The sequence below is a fragment of the Phaethon aethereus genome, assembly GCF_964289735.1.
Source record: "Phaethon aethereus genome assembly, chromosome: 1".
Classification (NCBI taxonomy): domain Eukaryota; kingdom Metazoa; phylum Chordata; class Aves; order Phaethontiformes; family Phaethontidae; genus Phaethon; species Phaethon aethereus.
The window spans coordinates 195,985,113-196,007,864 of record NC_138575.1 but is presented as its reverse complement, the minus strand read 5'-3'; the positions used below and the strand labels follow the sequence as shown (position 1 = coordinate 196,007,864).

The following is a 22,752-nucleotide window of genomic DNA, read 5'->3' as shown; positions in this document are numbered from 1 at the left end:
TGCAAAATTTGATTGGAGACGTTAAACACTCACTTCTAGTATTTTCTCATTTCAGAGAAGCTTGTTAGTCATGAATGCTCACTCCTAATCCATATCTGAGGGCAGTTCTACACTCACCTCTTAACAATAAAAATCTGAACACTTAACAGTAATAAAATACTAAAGCATGTCTTCCAGCAGGGTAGATTAAAAAATAAAGCTAAATTTTGAAGATTAAAATGGAAGCAACTTTAGTCTTTCAGCTTCTGGTTTGACAAAACCTTTTTGCTTTCAAGAATAGCTTTAATAAAAAGGCTCATTAAAAGCCTTTTTATTAAATAAATATTTAATATTTATATATCCACTGAATATCCACTGTGAAACCTCGATCCAAGCTTGTTTATCTCTAAACAGAGGCCCCAGCGTTTATATCGTTGCATGCCACACACCCTTATTAAACATTATCTCAGGGTAAGTGATTTCCCTGCTTCACAGATGGTAGAACACACCAAAGGTGACAAGAATGGAGATCAGATCTTACCATCTTATAGATGTAAGGTCTAGTAATCTTGGCTTTAATTTCTTATAAACATGGCTTTCATTTGTGGTGCTTCTAAGCACCAGACACCCACCTTGGGGTAGAATTTGCTAGAAATGCCACATTCTTAATAGAAGAATCTCTGAAAAGTGTGTTTCCCTGATGCTGCAAGAAGGAAAATCCCAGACCGTGTGCAAAATTGACACAAAGAGAAACAGTTCTTCCTGATTCTAAACAGACCTGTCAGATTTTTGCATCCTGAAAGATATTTCCTCCCTGCTGATAAGAAGAGCAAAGCAGTTTTGAATAGAACAGGCAACCTTAGATATGGACTGTAGGGAGGAGAAAGCAGTTGCTTCCATTCTTCCTGCCCAATAAGATACCAGCATTATTAACAACGCACTGTTGTTTATGCTGCAATTTTATGACGCATCTCATGGTATTTGGTGTTTTTTTCAAAAGTCTTAATTTAAGGTGTCTGATTACCATTCTCAGTTTCAGTCCAAGCTTTTTTCCTTCTTTTTAAGTAAGATTTATTAGGTTTCTAGTTCTGATGCCATGAAAACTTGGAAACATGATGCACTTTTCACTCCAGTGTTTGAAAAACCTATCAGAGATATTTATATTATTTTGCAATAGAATAGATTTTTAAATCTTTGCTAATATCATTATTTTTAATGATTTTTAAATTGGAATATTTATATTTAATGATATAATGGTATCAGTAAGAGTTTAAGCTATTGTCTAGTTTTTTTTAAATGGTAGTATAGTATTCATGTTCATATTGAGACTGCTGTTAAAAACATACTAGAAATATAATACTTATATAAAGAACTTCACCCTTCAATAATGAATAGCAAGCTTTTTCCATATAATATGATTTGTTTGTGCTTTCACAAATGCAGAAAATTTTTTATAAAATTAAATTTTTCATGTCAACTAATTTGGTAATTGCATTACAGTACTTCATTAATTATTTTTTTCCATTTTAAGTAAATCTGCTGAAATAGCTTATTTGAAGTACAACAAATTCAAAGCTTGATTTTGATTTTTTTTATTTTAGATTATTATGTCATGCAATGAAAGACCATATAGTGCGTGTCGCAAATGAAGCAGAATTTATTTTGAACCGACAAAGAGCTGAAGATGTGCACAAGCATGCTGAGTTTGAGGTAAGCCTGAGAGTTGGTGCATTTCTGCTTCTGTTTTCACTCAGTTGTCACCTAGACTGTAACCCCATACAATAAAGATTTTTTTCTTCCATGAAAGAAATTTATATTGAAGGCATTTCAAAACTAGTTTTTAAAAGCTTTGGTAAATGTCAAACACAAAAGAACGGGTTTAATTTTTAATCTCCTCACTGAAATTCATGAAAACATTTACAGCTTGAAGAAATCCCTTAATCAGAATTTCTAAACTGATATGGCAGAACCTTTAGCTTCACAAAGAACTTTTCTGATTTATTGCAAATAGTAATACAAATCACATTAGTAATTATTTTTGTTAGATTTTATCTACAGTATGCATGAGTTCAGTAAGAAAGAAAAACAATTAATGCACTTAGGGCAGTTCATGAAAAATAAGAAATAGAAATGTTTTGTTAAACAGAATTAGTAGTTTAAGGTAATTTTGTTTGACTTTTTGTTATTTTACTTGCTATAATTCATATATTGAAATATTATATTACATATCTTACCTGATAGTTAGGAATCATTAGCTATTGACAATAAGACTGTGTTTAAAATGTCTATTCTTTTTAAGTATGGAAGAAGTAACACAGCAGCTGGATCCCATAACTCTTTAATGTCTATAATTATCACTCTTAAAGAGAGTCAACATTCAATCACTTTTTTCATCAATGAGTGTTGCAGTATACAATTTAAATTACATTGCTTGAAAATGATGCAAATATACAAAAAAGCTCTTTTTAAAATGTGTTTACTTTAACAGGTTTTTGATTATTTCTTCATGATTAATTTTGTTCCTATTCAAAAAAATTTCGTGCAAAAGTGATGGATTAAAGTTTAAAATTCACCTTTTACATGGGTTTATCAAATATGGTTTTGTATTTTTATGGTGTTTTATACATTTCAACATCACTATTGTTTATTATTTCCAAACCTGTCTGTGCTTGCATACATTTGTGTATGTGTAAGTATATATACACAAACATACATTTCCACATGTTTTAATGCTCAAGTGACCTAACATTAGGATTAAGATAGACTGACTTAGTACTGATGATAATAAATAGCTATATCAATTTATTCATCTGTCAACGAGCACCTGGTGGCTAGAAATAGGATCCAGTAATCTTAGTTTTGATTAGGTTTTTATCTCCTTGAAACAGGTCTCTTAAATGTGCACTTTGATGTACTGGTTCTTGTGCTCCTTGACCTAGCTGAAAAGTGTGAGACACAGAGATATCTGTTGTCATTTTGAATACACATAACCTTTACTTCATTTTGTCAGAGCAGGCAGCAGACACTTGTCATATGGGATTGCAACAACTTTATTACCAAGCATATAGCTGATATTCTGAACTTAGATAAAATCACATTTACAATTAAGTGTATGTCAGAGTGAAGTTTCATATTGCCTCAACAATAAATAACATTTGATATTTATCAGAGCATCATGCAGTAACTTAAGATGACAACAGAAGATTGAGTTATCTGCTCTTTGAAGAATACATTGAGGTATAAGATCTGTCAGAACTCTAGACAAAATGAGAATATTCAATTAACTTCCAGCTTCTGTTAGCAAATAGGATTTAGAATATTAACTAAATTCCCTAAAGGAATAGCCTTAAGTCAGTCTTATTGTCTGGTAAAGAAACCAACACATTTTTCATATATGAAAATTTTCATTATATTTGTCAGATGAAAAACCTCAGCTACATGTTTTAGATGAGTAAGATAAAATCTGCAAGTCATAAATGAAAATTATGAAATGTAGCCTGTGTTAAATATGAAACTCAGATGTACTTAAATCAGGTGATGGTTAAAGTCTGAAAGAATGTTTTATATATTGTCTTTAATAATGGTAAGTATATAACTGAACATTTTATTATTCATCCTACTTGAAAGTAGTAGGGACGAAGAGATTTCTGGTAGTTTTCTGTTGCATAATTGTAAATCTGTCATTTTGTTTTAATAAACTGTATGGGTATATGTTCTGGGTTTTAGTACATGTTAATCATTGCTCTCAGCCAGAGAAGCGAGTGGCTATTTTATTTTTACCTTTTAAACTTTAATTCAATCATTATGGGTGAAATTATTTGGTCCAAGCTGCACCAAGTTATTGTGTCACCTGCATAGTGGGGAGGCCATGGACTAGCATCTAAATTTTACCCTGTGACTCCAGTTGCAGTCAGGGCCAGGGAAATTCCTCCCAGAATGGGTGCTTCACAGATAACTTTCATTTTGTTAACCTTTGTAATTGTTCAGGAAGAAAAATGAAAATTTAATTTTACTGTCCAATGAGCTTGTGAAATATTAACCTCATTACTAAGGCAGATCATTGTACTAATTGGTGCTTCCCTGTACAAGAAGATAAATTGAAAAATGAATTAACCCTTTATGAATTTGTGTAACGATTGTTCTTTTCCAGATAGATTACTTGAAATAATGCTGTAACACAGTGGAAAGACCACTGTTAAAATCTTACCGAATGCTAATGTGATCTGTCGTAGAAAGGTAGTGTGCAGAAATACGAAGAAGAAACTACGATTTAGTATGAGGGCAACAATTCATTTTTTGAATATTAGAAAATAGGATTCTATTCAGCATTGTGCTATTGCATTTAGTGTTGGTTAAATGTTCTAAAATTTGTGCTGCAAAAATGACTCAAAAGGTGATTTTAAAATGAGCTGTTTTGAGAATAATCTAACCTTTGGAAATTAGTATGGCTACATTTGCTTTGTTTAGACATTTTAGAAGGATCTTTACTAGGAAGAGAAATTTAGTTTGAACTTAACATGATTTTGAGAAAAGACGTGGAAATATATTGTGCTTATTATACATGAAGAAAAGATTTATCAAAACGAAAATACACTATAAAGTTTTGACAATTTTAGAAACAAATTTGCATGAGGGTCAATAACCACAGCATTTATTTTAGAGTTAGTTATCTCTTAAAGGAAACAGGATGAAAACATTAGATCTTTTTCAGTTTAAAAGATGAATGATTTTTTAACCATTAGGGTTTTTTAGAACTGGTAGTATGTTATGAAAATTTTTCATGTTGTGATATGAAATAAAAATATAGTTCTTAATTTCATAGATAAAGGAGTTTGTCTTTAGCATCCATAATAATAAAATTATCAAATGTTTCTTTAATTGTAGGCTTTATTGCAATTTAAAAATCAAAAACAGTGTACGTAATTTTTGCTATATATTATGTTGTGTGTGTTATACCTGTATTTTATACCTGAGAACACATGAAACTTTTTCAAATAAAGACCGACTTTTAAGGCATATCCGTGGTCACATATATACACACAGAGATGTGTAGCTTAATATTTTTGATTGCAATTCTGTTGTCTTTGCCCTTGATATTTCCATTTTTACATGTTCTAACTGAGTGCTTTTTCATGGATAATATATAGTAGTAGATTGATTTCAATTGCATTGTGTGTCCTATCCCTCTTAAAAGTATTTTAAAGAGTTCTTGTCATATTTAGAGTTTTAGTAAATAATCATTTTAAGGCAATTCTAAATAGCCTATCTTTTATGAAGTAGATCTACTTTCATTCCTAGTCACAGTGTGCTCAGTATGCCGCTGACAGACGAGAGGAGGAGAAGATGTGTGATCATCTTATCAGTGCTGCTAAGCATCGGGATCATGTTACAGCCAATCAGCTGAAACAGAAGATACTCAACATACTAACAAATAAGCATGGTGCCTGGGGAGCTGTTTCTCACAGGTAAGCTGCAAATGTAAAATGTGTGGGTTTTAAATGTTACTTTCAAAGTTTAAGAAAAGCAGTCATTGTATAACTGAAATGCAAATCTATTAGGAGCCAGTATTCATGAAATACATTTTCTCTGTTAGTCTTTTCTTCAACTGGTTCTTGACAAGTCCTCTTTGCTAAAGATTCACAGGTCAATCTCCTTTATAGGCTGCAAACATAATATTTTACCATATTTTAAATAAATTGTAATGAGTATTTGTTGATTATAATGCAATCTTACTGTTAGTATATCAGTAGGTTTTGAGGCTCCTGCCAGGATTAGAATCTAAGTGTTCCAGTGTAGAGATTTCTATATAGATGTCAACAGAGGAATCCTGAAACAAAGAAGAGAGAGTCAAAACGACTTGTCTAGCATTATAGAGTAAGTCAGTATGATAATAACCAGCAGAACCAGGTCGCTTGAGTCACTGTCTGAAGCTTTATTCAGTTGATAAATTTTTCTGTGCAAGTAAAGAACTAGTAAGATCCACTGGTAAATCTTAACTTTCCTACAACAAAACAGTAGTTAGTGCCAGCTATGCACAGTCAAACTCTGCTTAAAGCAAAACTTATATTGTACTTAAATGTAACATGTTCAAAGCTAAACATAACCAAAGTGCAGCTCAATTCTACAGATACTCGTTAAAAAAATAAGAAGATAAAAAAGCGTAATCCAAAATATAGAATTCTTAACGTATGCAAGTGATAATATAGTATTTGAGATTTTAGTCAGAGCTGTGTTCAATACTGTTTTTAACAGTTCATTCTATTCAACATAGGGGTGAAATTAAACAACTTCATCTATCATGCAAAAAAACAGAGCCTTGCTCTTCCGAATCACAAAAATAGCCAGTGGCTAAGGTGCTGACCCTCATGTGGAAGACTTGAGCTCAAATTGCTCCTTTCCTTCATTCAGAGCAAGGTCTTGAACCTGGGTCTGCCATGTGAGTGCCCTGTCTGCAAAACTAGAGACTGACAAGTCTCTCTCATTTGTGCCTTCTAGCCACAAATATTTGATTCTTTATTCAAAGTGGAAGAGCTCAAACAAGAGAAATCAATCAAGTTCTGCTTCCAAATATCCAAATTTTTATAGTTTAATTTTCTACTTAAATCCGGTTTAAATCTGCTCTGAGTCAGGCAGAGCAGATCAGAAAGTTCCATTTCAGCTCTGAAAAATCTTTTCAATAAAAATCTAGTTGAGACTGATAGACTAATCCAAAAACTTTTTTCTAGATAAGTATTTTCTTTCAAAGAATCTTTTGACTCTAGCTTGAATACATATCTAGGGCTTAAGCTTATTAGAGATGCTGTCAAGTAATAAATTTGATGTGTCAGTAATAATGGTTAATAAATACCACATATACTGTTCATTCTTTTTGTCATACTGTCTAGTTGGTTCTTGCAGTTATACAGTGTTAAAAAAATGTAATTTTTCATGTTCATCATCCTTATATCCTTATGTCTTCCAAAGAAATCACAATTTCCTGGATGATGATGGAGATGTATTTACTTTTTAAGATGGCAGAAAGTGTAGAAATTCAGTCTTATGGAAATTCTGTAGTCTAACACCAGAGACATTCTGGTGGAAATTACAAAAATGACATGTAGAAGATTGTGATACGGTTAATTCAAAACAGCCTTAGCCCATAATGGACTAAGTGTTATCTCTAGTTGAGGCTTAAAGCTGTGTATCTGGAGAATTAAACCTGATGGAAAAAAAGTGCAATTTTCAGTCCCTTTAATGTCTTTGAATTTTTGAATAATGTTGTTGCTCAGATTCGGCTGCAGACACTTCACAGGCTTCAGTCAGTTCCTCTCCATGTCACTGGTCATTAACTTTTTCAGGAGATCATCTCTTCTTCAGGCCAGATAACTTTCCCCTCCTGGATTTTTTGTTTTTTGCTCTTCAGGCCATGATAGTTTTTGATGGCCCATGAAGCAGCTTGACACCTGTGACAAACCTATCAAATTTCTTACATCAAGGAAAAGAAACTCTTAGTTTATTCCTTTCATGCCACTTCCCTGGTGTGGCTTCTCAATTACTTGCAGTGCTGCTTTCCCATTTTGGCGCTGCCATGTTAGGTGCAGCTGTTGGCCTGGTTGTGTTTTACCTGCAGGCTACCTCTGGCTGCCTCTTAACCTGGAGAAGGGGGGACATGGCAACAACACAAGGTCTCCAAATAGGGTTCCCCGTTTGCAGGAGTCCATCAGGAAGCAAATGGCCTTGCACCAGAGGTCTCACCTTGTGTGTCATGGCAGCTGTGTGATCCAGCACACAAGTGCACCTTCTGTCATGAGGCCTAGTGGACTGCGAATGGCAAGGCCCAGGATGGCAGCAGGTAGGGGGAGATGCCCACTGGGAGAGCCTCTGAGCCTTGTTAAGAACGAAGGTCCCTGGTTCTCAACGGGCAGATTTAAAACGCTTCAAATGCAGAAAGTAGAGAGGGGGCTCATTAAAATGTTTAGGCACAGAAGGCAAAGACTGTTGTTAATTAGGTAGTTCCTCCAATACTTTTCATACGATAGAAATTGAGATGGGTTCTAAAATTGTACATACCTCTGGTCTTGGCCGGCAGGAGACACAACAGGCTTCAAGTCTCCGTTTTTAATTCCTGACAAACAGCTACAGCATTAGCGGTCTTTTTATAAACTGAGGCTTCTCTGTGCCTCAGGAGATACAGCCTGACTGGAATACAGAGTTACTAAAAAAAATAAATTAAAAAGAAAAGTAGGTTGGCAATTCAGGCCTCTAGACATCTGTAGTAACCCCATCATTTCTGTCGGGGAGAAGGACCACTGCTGGTGTCCTGTCCACTTCTTGAGCTGGAGACCGTTCACTGAAACGGTGAATTAGGGAGATCGTTCCCAGGCCCAGGAGGGGCAGGGAAAGAAATAGGCAACCGCCTCCATGTGGTAAATACTTGGGCAACAGCAATGACTTTTGAGATCCAAAATGGATAAGATCAGTAACACACTATTTCAGAGGGTGAGTGTGATTCTTAAAAGCTTCAATTCTCTGTCACATACACAATCTGCAGCTACGGATTTACTGATAATTGTAGCATATAGTACATCTATATGTGTTTTTCTTTATCTCTTTTCAAGGTAAAGAACAATTTTTAAGTTTTTTAATACAGATGCTCTAAGCATTATAACATGCTTAGTTATAAAATACTAAGGTCTCATTTTGTGAAATATGACCCAGCTGTGGAGAAAATTTTTCCTTGTGTTTGCGATTCAACACAGTGAGCTTGTAAGCCTTCCCAGCTTTTGTGTCTGCACGTACTGTTTTTGCAGAAAGCAGCAACCAGCATTTACCATGTTTAATCTGTAGGTGCCACGAAGTTTACTCTTTGTTTATTAAGAAACATAGCAACTTAACACTGTGAGGAGAAACAACAGGTCCAATGAGTGAAATTCTGTCGATTTGTAAATTATTAATTTTAAATATTTTATCATAAACACCTCTCAAAATGTCTGAAGAAACAAGAATGTAGTTGGATGGTGTGAGTCAACAGAATACCATATGAAACTTTCAATTCTAAACTAGAATATAGTTACATAAATATAGTTGAATAAAAATAACACAAAATCATAGGTGACTTGCATTTCAATTACCTTCTTAATTAGCTATTAATTTATGAAGGAGCAATTAATTATATGCAAGTACTCCACCACTTGAATAAATGTCTACAAGCACAGTAACATTCTACAACCTATCCCTGTCCATACATTAATCAACCAGTACAGTTTGAGTTGGTCTGAGAACCTGTTTACTCTTTCATCTCCTTCTGTCTAAAAATGGCAAATAATGGTTGTGAAAAAAAAACTTTATTTTGTGTTGTTTAGCAGTGTTAACTTCTTTCCCCCTTTACAAATATTTTCCCTTCACCTCTTAAAGTGAATACTGAAGTTCTTTTGCTTGATTTCTTGCAGGTGTGAGCATTAGCTCCTCTACAACAAAAGGAAATTATTGAATCATCTTATTTTCTCCTACATATCTCAGACAAAGAATAATAGATTTCAGAATAAATCTTGTTAGTTCGTTATAAATCCTGTTTGTGCCCTTAGGCCAAACTAATTCTGTTTTCCTTATTTTGGCAATTTGACACTTTTAGGTATCTTCGTAATAGCTTACCCTAACCATACTGTTGTTCCCTTTTTTAATTCCAGCATTATACCAAAATCAGAATTCTGCAGGTTTTTCCCATGATAAGAAATTGATGAGTGGTTACTTCTTTGATGCATTGCCACTTATTCGGAGTGAATATGCAACATCCTATTTCCTTGAACTCAGGAAGAATCAAACAGGGTGTTTCATAGCTTAGCGTTCAAAGCTTCTTTAAGCCAGCACTTACCCTTAGCTTTTTTCAGGGTTATAGTCTTCATGTCACAACATATGCTTCCTTCTGTCTTCTCTGTCAGCTTCATATGGTGCTTCTCTTCCTCCCCATCTGCTTCTCTCCCCTTACACATCCTTCTTAAAAAAAAAAAAAAAAGTTTAGTGAAACCTGTCTGTACACACTGTTCGAATTCCTTATCAACCAGATGCATGCCTGTGTTTTGGGCCATAATCTGTTACTGTGTTTGTTTGGAGCATTCTGTTATTTCAGCTTATTGGTTTAATGAGATATTTTAACTTTTCAAAAATTTTATTCAAGATTACTATATATATGGCTGTACCTTAGAGTTTCTATAACTTTAAGGCAATCTAGGACAGTACAAAGAGTTCTGAGTTCCAGTTTGTGTTCTAAGTCTAAATATGAAATACTTGTCATAGATATTTTCACATGATCAGTTTTTATATATACAGGAATATTACTATAATGAGACAAATGACATTTAAAAATGAGACTTGGTTCTCCTGCATTCTGTGATTTGATGAAGGAGGTTCCACCTACAGTAAAGCAGCTTTATGAAAGAGCAAGTATACAAGGGCTTTTTCTGTTCAAATCCATCTTTGGTTAAACTAGACACCCATAACAAATTAATCATTCATGGTGGAGGGCAAAGCTGTCAAATTCATTCTGTGGTGAAGACCAAATTCGTCTGGGGAGACAGGCTGGAAATAAAAAGTTTCTTGCCAGACAGCTAGTTCTGCCTCTCACTACAGCATGTGCTTCTGCAGAGATTGGGTTCTGCTGGGGGCCGGGGGGGAGAGCGGAAAGAGGAGAACTCCCCTTTTCTGAGCTTATGGGGCTTGGCAGTTAAATAAGTTGATTCTGGGACAACGCTCCTTCTAAACCAAATGTTTCCAGTTTACAGCAAGGGAGACCAGAATGCAGGAATTTAGTAAGAAGGAGTTTCCCTTACAGCCAGCCTTTGGCGTGCTCTGACTCCATCACCGTACTAGCTGCTGTCTTAGGAAGTTCAGAGAGACACAGATCCTATCCTGTCCCTCACTGCAAATCAGCTTCATCTGGTTTAGCTATTCATTCATTTCTGGCTCATTTTAACTGCTAGACATAAATTACAAAGGGAACTTTAGAACAGTGGAAAAGATGTAAGACCAGATCCTGCCTACTGGATCCAGAAGTGTGTTTGACATGCCTGTTGTTAGAGGGCCTGTTAAGGTTCTGTATTTTTCCACATACTTTGTAAGAACAATAAATTTTCTATCTTTCAGGAATTGGTGGAATCTATTTGTCTTTGCAGAATAGATCCTTCCAGATTGATCTGATGGAACCTGCAAACTTTTCATCTCATTCATTAGTTTTCCTGATTACAAGCTCCAAATATTTAGTTTTGAGATTATTTCATCACAAAAAGAAATTTATATAATGATTCTGTTGTTTTTACTTAACTCCACTGCTTAAGATACTTTGAGATCAGAAAATGTGACAGCGTTATTCACATTTTAGGTGCAGTATTAGTCACACTTCTGTAGCAGGATTTAAACATAAATGTGAGTGAGACTGTTTTTCTAATCTGATCACTCTTTGTAGTATTTTACTATTTCAAGCCCCTTCTTACATTTCTTACTATGCTTTCAACTTGGTACTGCTCGTGCTGCTTTGCACCCATTTTATTACATACTCTACTCATTGCATACCCTTTTCCTTCCTCACTCATGATTGCTTACTGCTATGGTGGAAGGCAGAGGCTATTGGAAGGAGCTCTTGCTAATGGTGCTGTGGCATTTGACAAGCACGATGGAAAAAGGGGAATAGAAGAATTCTGTATCATTTTCTAATGATAGGAAGTTAGATGTAGGATGCTATTTGCAGCATAAAGATACCTACCAAGAAAGGAGTATCGTATAACCACAGATGGGCTGTACAAGTGACTGAACAGTTTGCTTACGTGAAATTTATTCAGTTCTATATTTGTGCAAGGTTACTCAGTTATATTGAACTGTGGTGCTGTTCACTATGAATTTTTTCTCACAGCTGTAAGAAACTCTTGAAGAAAATATTTTCTTTGGAAAGAGGTAGTATTTTCCAATGTTGGGAAATGCATGGTACTCAGGGAAGACTTCTTCAATTCTGCGGAAAGATTTGTTTATCTCTAGGAAGTACAGTACATTGTATTTCATATTAAAGAAGGAATTCTTCTGTATATTCTTTCATGTTACTACTTCTGCAGTAAGAGAAGTATTTTTTCTGCTTTACTCTGTTTTTTTCACTTCTCTTCAATATGTTCTCTGTTTCTGCCTAAATTTTTTTTTCCCCTCTTGCTTCATGGCAAACACAAAGAGGAAAGTTTTGCCAATGTTCTTTTTCTTTAAGCTTTAGAAACAATTAATCTTTAGCCCCGTAAGCTGTCTTCAACTGCAAGTGAAAAACTTAAGAAACAGAAAGATAGGACAAGTAGACTGGATAGGTCCATCTAATACTCACTCGGACTCCCTGAATTTTCAACTCAGGATTTCATAAGGAATCTCAATTTCAGTCAGCCTCGATTTTGAAGTTTCCACACCTCAGTAGGTCTTCAAAGTCCAGTTGCCTTTTTTTGTATTTTCCTCCTAGTTCCTGCAGTGGAAACAGCCTCTGCAGTGGGTATCAGGAGACTGGACTAACAGTTGCTGGTATTGAAGAATGTTTCTAGCATCTGTGCTCCTTCTTTCCCTGCTTCCAATTTAGATAGAGGTAGAAACTCAGTAGAAACCATGAGGGAATAATTTCTCATTAGGCAGCTAACACTTCCCTCACATGATTCTCACTTTTTCTCCCATACCTGTCTAGTAATGCCTATGCAATATAGCAGTGGATTTCCCATCTTCCCCATATGTAAGAATAGAAATCAAAGAATAAATAAAGAACAAAAGCCATAGATTAGAAGATTTTGAAAAAGTAATTTTTATGTTTCTAAGGTGGACTTTTCATTTCTGAGAAAAAAAATCTGTTGATTTATGCTTTATTTTGTGATGTAAAATGCATGAGAAACATCATATTTTTAAGTTACAGCAAGCTGTTGTAGTACCATTACACACCAGGATACTTTCCCATGTGGTGCTTCAGGTAGATTACAGAAGATAAATACAAAGTTGTAGAAAATGTTTTTTTCTAAGAGAAACATCTGTAGTGTTTTGACAAACTTCTCAGACATTTTTGTTGGAAACATCAGAAATGCAAAGGTTAACCAGAAATTAAAACCTAGTGGAGCCATTTTGATTCCCCTTCTCTCAGAACCTTAATGTGTCTTGTACTTTTTTATTTGAAATATATTTATGTCCATCCCTATGTTTGTAAAATAATTTGAGACATTCAGAGTAGGGTCTGGAAAGGAACTGCAGATTAAATCATCCTCAGGCACTGAGGCAGGTGTAGTTTGGAATATCCCTATCACATGCTTTGCATCCTGCTTTCTTTGAGGAGGGGAGAGTGGAATTCCACAAACATCTTAGAAAACCTTTTCTATGTCTTTGCTAGCTTTATAGTTGAGCTTGCATGATGTGCATTATAGGATAATTTTCTTTGCTGCAAAATAGGTTGACTATACCTGGTTTCAAACCTATCTCTTCTTAGTCAAAAGAAGCTGATGCTGTCATTTCAGGCTATTGACTTCCAGACTAGACAAACACAGTTTTTTCAGTCTTCCTTTACTGATTAAATTATCTATATCTTGTAGAATTTTGGTGTCTTGCTTTAGATTCCTTGCAGTTTGCCTACATTTTCCTTACAGAAAAGGTACTGCAGTTTGGGTGTTTGATTGTTGAGGTGAAGCCTCAACAATGCACAACTCAACTTAAGTTTGTTTCACATTACAACTGATTGTAAATGAGATTGTAGGCTCAGTCAATACTTCCCAGAACCACTCTGCAGGCTCTTACTCCCTTCTACTAATTGGCAAACACTTGCTGCTTTATATCTGTGCTTCTAATTGTTTTTAAGACTGTTGTCTCTCACAGTTTCCTGTCACCTCAAGTTTTATTGTGGATTTTCACTGATTCTTCATCAAAGTTGATAATGAAATGTTTAATACAGCAGAATTCAGGAAGCAACCCATACAGTCTCCCACTTGAAAACATTCCCAATCTGGTCATGAACCTTTGATACTCTCTATAAAAAAATCCAGGTTTTAAACTTTTAGTATATTTTATCTTCCACATCAGAATTGTTTGGCATTGTGTATGTAATTTTGGTTTTAGAAATTGTGGTAGGTTTATTTTAACAGGGGTTTATCCACCAGTTTCCTGCCATTTTCTAAGTTTGGGGGATTTAAACTTAGTTGTTCTGTAGCTTTAATGTTTATTGTGGGAAATAGGACCTCACTGTTTTAGTGATTATTTTCACTCTAGATATAGTACCTCTTAGATATTCGCATGAAAAGAACTTGAACTAGTCAGAATCAAATCTAAAATACCTTACTAAACTTAAGCTACTTTTCAACATAGCATACACATGTATACAAAACATACAACATTTTATAACTTTTTTTTAACAACTATTTTTTTAATAAATGAGCCCTTTACCACCGAGTTTGGTCTTTTTTCAGTGAGTTGTTTAAAAAAATAAAATTAAATAACTCATGTCTCCATGAGATTTTTCTGTTTTATCTCCTAGTGCAGTACTACCTTTTTTTCCTTTTAACACTGCCCAGACTTTCAGTAAGTACATTTCATGCCTGTTTCTGAACTTCAGAGGAAGTAAACGAATACGTGCTAAACAAAAAGTAGGTCTTTCTTGTTTTTCATAGGAACAAACATTGATTTGTCTTGGCAAGCTTCTGTGATGCTAGTCTAAGTTTTATCTTCTGGATACTAAGACTTCTTAGTTCCTTTATTTCTCATTTTCCTTACTGCAATGTGTAATCAGCTAAGATATGTATTAGACTGATCCATTTTTCTTGTTTCCTCAGTTGTTTTTTTCTCCTCCCTCTCTTCCCTCGGGAAAAAAATATCAACTTTCAAGATTTTTTTTTCCTCATTTTTGCTACCCTGTAGTACAACATCATCGTCCTTCAAACTAGTTTAGAGCTTTCCTAAATCAGTGTGTCAGTCATACAGGTCATCTGATGCTAAAGAGATAATCTTTCATCTCTGCATAGCAGCTTTTTATTTCAGTTCATAGTTCCATGTTTGAGGAAATCAAAGATCTCCTCTCAGCAGTATCTGTTCTGTCTTTATCATCTCTAGCCTTCATGTATCTGTACATTTACCATCAACAAGAAATACTCTGTGCTTGTGCCTATTTAACGTTATCTCTTCTCTCTCTGTCTGCAGTAATTTCTAATCTGCTTGGAGTCATATCTTGCAGTATTACTACGGGGGAGTGATAGGCAAGTGAGTGTGCAACTGCTGCTCCCAAGTGCCACATAAGAGGTCCTGTTTTCAGGTGTACAGGAGGAGCATGGTTTGTTGGACACAGAGGCCAGCAACCAGAGCCTTGTACCTTCCTTCTTACCTTAATGTAGTTTAACAGGAGAATTCCTTGGGTTTGGTGTTTCTGTATGCATTTTGTCACCACAGTCTGTATGTTCACAGATATTAAACTGTGAAGATCACCTTTAGACAGTTCGTTTTTCTGATTTCTGAAAAATATTCCCAGCAGAGATTTCTCTTTGATTTGATCACTTCTGTGGTTTTTTTGTTTGATTTTGTTTTTTAGAAGAATGAAAAAATAAATTTACACAGGTTTATTTTGACTGATTCAGAAACACCTTGTGTGTCACAGACTTCACACAGTCTAGCATTTACTTTTTCTATATAACCATGTTTTTTCTTAACCTGTAAGCTCTGCTTTATTTTCAGCAGTAGTATCTGTTCACAAAAATGTTTGATATATATGTAGATATATTTCTTGTACACTTACAGACATGAAATATCTGACAATGACACAATATTTGTGCTCCCCAGTATATTGATATCTGTTGTTGATAATAAAGGCTGTTGGTTGGGTTGTAAAGCTCCATTTCTCAAGAGTGTTATATTTTGAAGTCATCTGTCATGGATGTGTTGTAGAGATAGGAGACTATTTATGTTTATGGCATTTTAAGTAACTCAGTAAGACCCTTTAGAATATACAGAAAAGGCTTGTTTACTGTCATCACTGCTCACTTAATCCTCTGACCTTGACATGATAGTATGCCCATAAAGCTCCCTGCGGGTAGTTCAATAAAATAGATGAACATTAGAGTCTAATGACTGTTTCAGCTTCAAGAATATATACTGCCTTATGCCATAAATATTTCTTAAACATTCAATAGTGCTGAACCATTTTAAAACCCGATAATGTAGCAAACTATCCAATTGTCTAGATTATTAGAAAATCTACAAAAAGATGCATAAGCCACATGTACTTCTGCTGTTCAATTTGAGAATGCTAACCACTGTTTTATAGAATGTTCTGTATACACAATGACAATAGACTAAAATTAAAATGAAGTTATTTTTTAAAATTTAAGTGTATTTGTTTCTCAGATTCCCATTGTTTTTTCTCTTCTCTCCTGATAGCAAATTACATTTATTGAGTAAGAATGCTTTTTGGTGTTGTTACAATCACAATCTGAATCTAGGAAAGATGAATGTGTAAGAAATGTCTTTTGGTGATTTACTAGAGGTTATGATAGCACTAATGGTAGGAAGCAATAAAAACGTACATAAAGAGGAAGCTAAATTTGACGTCTCTTAGGCCCAATTTAGAAATACTACTGAAGCCTTTGGGATACTTCACCATAAGAGAGCCTTAATTTTTATGCATAATATATCTTGTGCTGTGTGAAAACATGGAGGAAAGTAAAGCATGATATATTTATTTGCCTCATGGTGAGTGGAAGTGGTTTTTTGGTATTATTAAAAAAATGTTCATTTTTAATTTTTTTTAATGTATAGACATTCAATTTTTCAATTTCTATTAGCTAACAATACGTTATTTTCAGACACACCGTGGTCTTTTACACTGAATAAAACCCCAACTTCTTGTGTTTTCTTGAATAGAAAGTGATATTTTCAAAGTTGATGACAGCTTAATAGTGGAGGAAATTTATTTAGTGAACTTCATACAGTATGTTCAGTGGTAGGATTTCATACTGAACTGCTGAGCTAAAAGTTTGTGAAAAAGAATTGAGTGAAACCTGTCAGGAAAGAAGAGCGGCCAGGAGCAGGACGTGATATGTATGTACTGGAACGAAGTGGGATCTGCTATCCTTTCTGATTTAAACTCAGTTAAGTACCACTAAAATCATGAGAGAAAATAAAAAACACACCCCACATTTTCTGGCTAAATGCCCGACAAGGTTGAATACGAAAAAAATAGTTTATTTTGTAATAATCTTTCCATTTGAGATCATCATGAAGAGTTAATGAAAATGGCTGTTTATATACTGAGGACCCAGACAGACAAACTATTTAATTGTTCCCCAAATATACATTACTTTTCATTTTAAACAGTCTTTAAATTAAAAATGTAGAAAAACTGTGACTGGAAACTTGTGGAAATGGCCACCAATTTCTCTGATAATGGCCTCAATGAAAACTATACTGTCTATTAAATTTTATCAAAGAAGATGTTATAAAGGTTTGAGGCTTGATGGAATAAAACCAAAATATTAAAATTAGTATAAAAGATAGACTGGAATTTATGTAGAATTCAGTAGTGTTATAGGTATATTACCAATTGTCTTTAAAAACAAGGAAATTAATTTTTACATACAAATCATGTTTTTCCATTGGTGTAAATGGTCCTTTAGTATAGCAGATACACTCAGGCTTAGGTTTTGACTTTTTTTTTTTTTATTATTATTAATGATACTGTGCATGTTGCTGCTCTTGTTTGGTGATGAATATATTCTCTTCCCTGGAAAGGAACAGACAAGTTTCTTTCTGAATGGACATCCAGTAGAGGCCTGGTACATCAATTTTTCTACTGCGTGTGTTGCATTAGCTATATCTACAGGTCATATGTTGCGTTCTGGCTAGGGTATTCCCTGTATTATTCCCTGGATCATTCAATAATCTTTAGCTGAGTTATGAAAGGGTTTTATTGCCAACTGTGCAGGGAAGTTGAAAAGGTTCTGCAGGACACCATTACATTTTAAACAGAGACATTTTCTGAGGAATGTCCTATTCTGAAAGTACTAGAATAGCTCCTTTATTTCAGTGACACAGTGACAAATTACTAAGGTTGGCCCTTTCAGTGCAAAATTTATTTAGAGGATTCCACTTCTTTAAAAGTAATCAATGGATTCTCAATTTGTGTACACTAAAATGAAAAAAATGTACTTCTAAATTTGTGTTCTCCAGTATTAGGATTAAGAATATATATTTACTTTTCTCCTTCTTTTATTAAATCTAACTTTTCAAAATCCCCACAGTAAAGTTGTAATGCTACCATTTTCTAGAGGACATACATTCCTTATTAAAAATCTCTGCTGTAAAATTGAAAAGGCCACAATGGACATTCCCTTCCAAGAGAAATTCTACAGATTCCTGTTGTCATTCACAGCTTCCAAAACATTTAAAAGATGTTAAATCACGAGCAGGTTTTGAGGTAGATTTTAGTAAATAATTGATTTCCTGGCTGCTGGCTTCTTCGGTTCTCCATTGGCTCTAAGACTCAGAAATTTTTATTGTTTTTCTCCCCATACCAGTTGGTACTACGAGTTGTAAAGGCAAGACACATACCTTCTGCTGGTACTTTTTCAACCTAATTAGAAATTCATAGCTAATATCATCACAGACGTTAGAGAAGCATAAAGGTCAGTGAATGATATAATTGGCATACATATAACTGAATGATGATACCAGTTCCAGAAATTGCAGTCACTTGGACACCTAGCGCAGATGAATTAAGGTAGGGAGAAGATTTTTTTACTGCCTGACAAATACTATCTGACTGAGAAACAGCTGTAGGTGTGACTGAAGAATAATTTTGCAAAACCTTTGAGTTTAGACCTGGCACATTTGGAAGGATCTTGAAGCAGTGGTTCTTACTCCCCAGTTTTCATTCTTGTGTCTGACATCAACAGTGAAACTATAAAGTATCAGTCAAGCATTTGTGTTACTTTTTGAGCTGGCAGAATTTCAAATTAGTGGCACCTTTTTTGATTATTTTAAGAGCAGAAAAGAAAGGGGTGAATCTTCTCCCTTTCCATAACCATGCTCACCACTCTTCACTTTGTTCTCCTTCTGATGGTAAAAAAAGGCAATCAGCAACAAAATCAAAAAGTTTTACTAGTCCAACATCAGTGCAGAAACATTAAAGTTTGAAGTCTTTTATGAGCTGGAATAATTTTCAGGAATTCCAGGGAGGACTAATTTCCTTATTTGAAACTCTGAACTCTGATATGTCTTAACACTTTACAGTTTGCATCAAGAAGGAGCAAAACTATTAAGGTCATTACCTGAATTTACGAAGCAGTGAAAGATTGCTGGTATCTTCCAACATTTAGTCTATAGTTACATAACAACTACCTTTCTTTTTCTTTTCTAAATCAGCCAGCAATAATGAAGAGGGAGCATGGTTTACAGGATTTATAGGTGTGGGTTTTGTGACCCTTTCCTCAGTTTTCTCCCTAAACACAATTGTCAGTGCAATTCAATTTAGAGCCAATTATGTGCCTCCATTTATAGTATCTAGGGGTTGCCCACCTTCCAAAACTTTCTGTAGACTTGGATCAATGAAAAATTTTTAAATCACACTGTACTGAGTATGCTCAGTAGTTTTTACTCTCTAGTACATGGAAAACAAGGGAATTTAATATGCATAATTTATCTGGATTTTTTATGTATGGATATCAGGAAATAAGAGGTAAAAGTATTGTAAAATACTGTTTCATTTCATGTACTGCATTAAGTTCATGCATTTGTATTGTAGAATGGGTTAAGTCACAGAGTATAGTTCTCGAGATTTTCTTCAGCACTGTTGCTTGATTGTTTTGAGTTTTGTGGTTTAAGTTTATTTGAACTTTTGATCTTACAAATTATAGGCTTAGACATATTTCTTAAGCAGCTGAGTAATGCGGGGATATTTTGCATGTGATTTTGGGGTGGGTGAGAGTTGTTTTTCTGTGGGTCAAGAAAGCAATAGGAGTGAAAAAATTATGTTATTTGTGTGATCTAAATGTTCTGCAGCAGTAGCAGCAGCTGAGCAACTCACTGTTATTCAATGCTACATTAACTTTTCCATTAATGCTGGTGATGTAAAATATGAAGCCCTTAAGCATTGTGAAGTTGTTGTCTGATTTTTGTTCCTTTACATGGCTGCTGTATATTTGCATGTTACAACCATTATATGGATAATCACCATCATTACTTTTTAGAAGGTCATTCTCTTCTTGTTCTGAATATAGTTAGATACAGAAAAGCCTTAATAGAAGAAAGGGTCTTTAAACATATTCACTACAAATGCTGTCTTTTTAGGTATTTGCTACTATGATTATATGATGGCAGCCCAAGTGTCAACAAGATATTTTTCTTCTGGGTTTTTCTTTCTTTCTTCCTTCCTTAAACCAAAAATAACCCAAGAAAACAAACTCAAGACCACGAAAGACCTACTTTTTTCCCTAAAAAAAAAAAAAAGGAAGTAAAACAGTCCTGTTAGGGGGGAAGTTATTTTTCAGAAATTATTAAATGTTATTTTGCACTGAGAAATTTTTTTATAAGTAATAAACATAATTGTATTTTCAAAAGTATGGAATTTTTTAACTGAACAATATATGAATATTGGAATTATGCTTATTCAAATCTTCTGTAGTTTTACATATTTTGTTGAAAATATACATATTTATGGGAATAGTGGATTTAATAAGTGCCGTTAACAAATCAGAGCAGCAATTCATGGCACTTCTGACCAAGACATACCAACCATTCCACCCAGTCTCCCCTCCGGAATTCACAGTACAGTTCATATGGGAAAGCAAGATTCTTTCTTCAGCTATGAAAGCAGTCACTTTATGCCCTAAATAATGAAGTTACAATCTTGGTGATGCCAGTGAGGTGACACCTCAACACTGAATAAATCATTTCAGTCTTTATCTATCCACATTGTTTTCCCCATCTGTAATATGTGAATTACGGTACTTTGCTAACAGAGTGATTTGAGATCTGTTGATGGAGGGCGGAACCAACTAAAAATAGTGCTTAATTAGTATCTTATTTTAAGAGAGAAGTTTTAAATATTCACAGAATCACAGAATCACTAAAGTTGGAAAGGACCTTCAAGATCATCAAGTCCAACCATTAATCCAGCGCCACCATGTCCCCTAAACCATGTCTTGAAGCACCACATCCACATGTTTTTTGAACACTTCCAGAGATGGTGACTCCACCACCTCCCTGGGTGGCCTGTTCCAATGCTTGACCACCCTGTCGGTGAAGAAATTTTTCCTAATATCCAATCTAGACCTCTCCTGGCGCAACTTGAGGCCATTTCCTCTCGTGCTATTGCTGGTTACTTGGGAGAAGAGACCAGCGCCCTCATCACCACAACCCCCTTTCAGGTAGTTGTAGAGAGAGATAAGGTCTCCCCTCAGCCTCCTCTTCTCCAGACTGAACAGCCCCAGTTCCCTCAGCCGCTCCTCATAAGACTTGTGCTCCAGACCCCTCACCAGCTTTGTTGCCCTTCTTTGGACACGTTGCTTTGTTTTATTTTTCAACATGCTTTAGTCATGTAGTTCTTTAATGAGTTTTTGCTTTGCCTCAGTTTCACTGTGTTCACTGTTTTGATGGTTAAAATCATCAGCATCTGAATCAGCATCAGCATCTGAGTAATAACAGGATGAGTTTGTGTGATGGCTCATATAGAGTCCTTTATAGCTTCATGTAACCATTTCTATTGCACCTAAGATCTGTTTCTATCATTTTTGGAACAGGATGAAAAGGCACATCTGGTTTGACTAGCAAGTTCCTTACTTCTATATTCTGTCAAATTGGTTTGTTTCTTTTCCATGGTTTTCTCCCCCATCTCTGTATCTTACAGAAGTTTTGTGATACTATTTTTTATTTAATTCAGGTATTTTGATATTGGTATTATTTGATTTCAGGTACACATAGGAAGGTGAATTTAGTATACAAATGCTAGAAATAACATTCTGTATTCTATAAATAGACAGACTATCCATATTGAGCCCTAAGTCTACAAAAAACTTCTACCCTTGTTTCATGACATTACATTTACAAAAAAGTTTCTATTTTGGGGATTTCACTTACTTAGCGTCTAACGTAATCATTTAGGAATTTTTTAGTCCTGTTTAGTAATCACCAATCCAAATGACATTGTGTTACCAGTACATGTTCTGAGTGTGCTCTTGCTAATCTAAGCCCTCTTGGGTGTTGCTTGAATCTCACCCCTGGACTGTGTCCTTCCAACATAGGATTATAATTTTTCTCATTTATTTCTCATATGCTGCTGAGAAAATTCTTTCATACTTTTATCCAGGGTGTATTTTCTCCTAAAACCTGTTCAGTGTCTTTTCTGTATTGATGCCCTGGCTGGACAGTGTATCTGTACTTATCAGCAGCAATGTGGCACTAAGAAATGTTTGTCGTCCTGTTTAGGCAGCTCATAAAGGGGCTTTTTGGAATGGGAAAGAGGGGAGTAAAGAAAGTCATTGGTTCAAACTTGTAAATTATTTTTAAGCCTTTCTTTAATTGAATAAGATACTCAGGATTGATGAAATAATTTGGAACAAGAAAAGCTGTACAATTGAAAATTGTCTAACAAAGTCACACAATTTTTTAACGAATTCAGTATTTAGATCAGTTTGAATGGGCCGTCATAAAAATCAATAACTACATATGAGCAATGTAACATATAAAAATGTAGTATGTTTTGAATGCTGAGGAACAGAGCTCTTGGATACCATGAAAACCAGATTAGAAAAGCGTAAGGTAGGTAAAACC

The 22,752-nt window shown here is 34.8% G+C and overlaps 1 protein-coding gene across 4 annotated transcripts in view; it reads left to right on the top strand.

The window, feature by feature from the left end:
* NBEA (neurobeachin) overlaps positions 1 to 22,752 on the top strand; it is a gene marked incomplete at its 3' end in the record, with an annotated part of 516,829 nt that overhangs the window by 268,124 nt on the left and 225,953 nt on the right. For all 4 annotated transcript variants that reach the window (XM_082012155.1, XM_082012156.1, XM_082012153.1 and 1 more), the window contains 2 exons: positions 1,581 to 1,689; positions 5,278 to 5,444. In XM_082012155.1, coding sequence (XP_081868281.1) covers positions 1,581 to 1,689; positions 5,278 to 5,444 — 276 coding nt within the window. The remainder of the gene's footprint in view (positions 1 to 1,580; positions 1,690 to 5,277; positions 5,445 to 22,752) is intronic.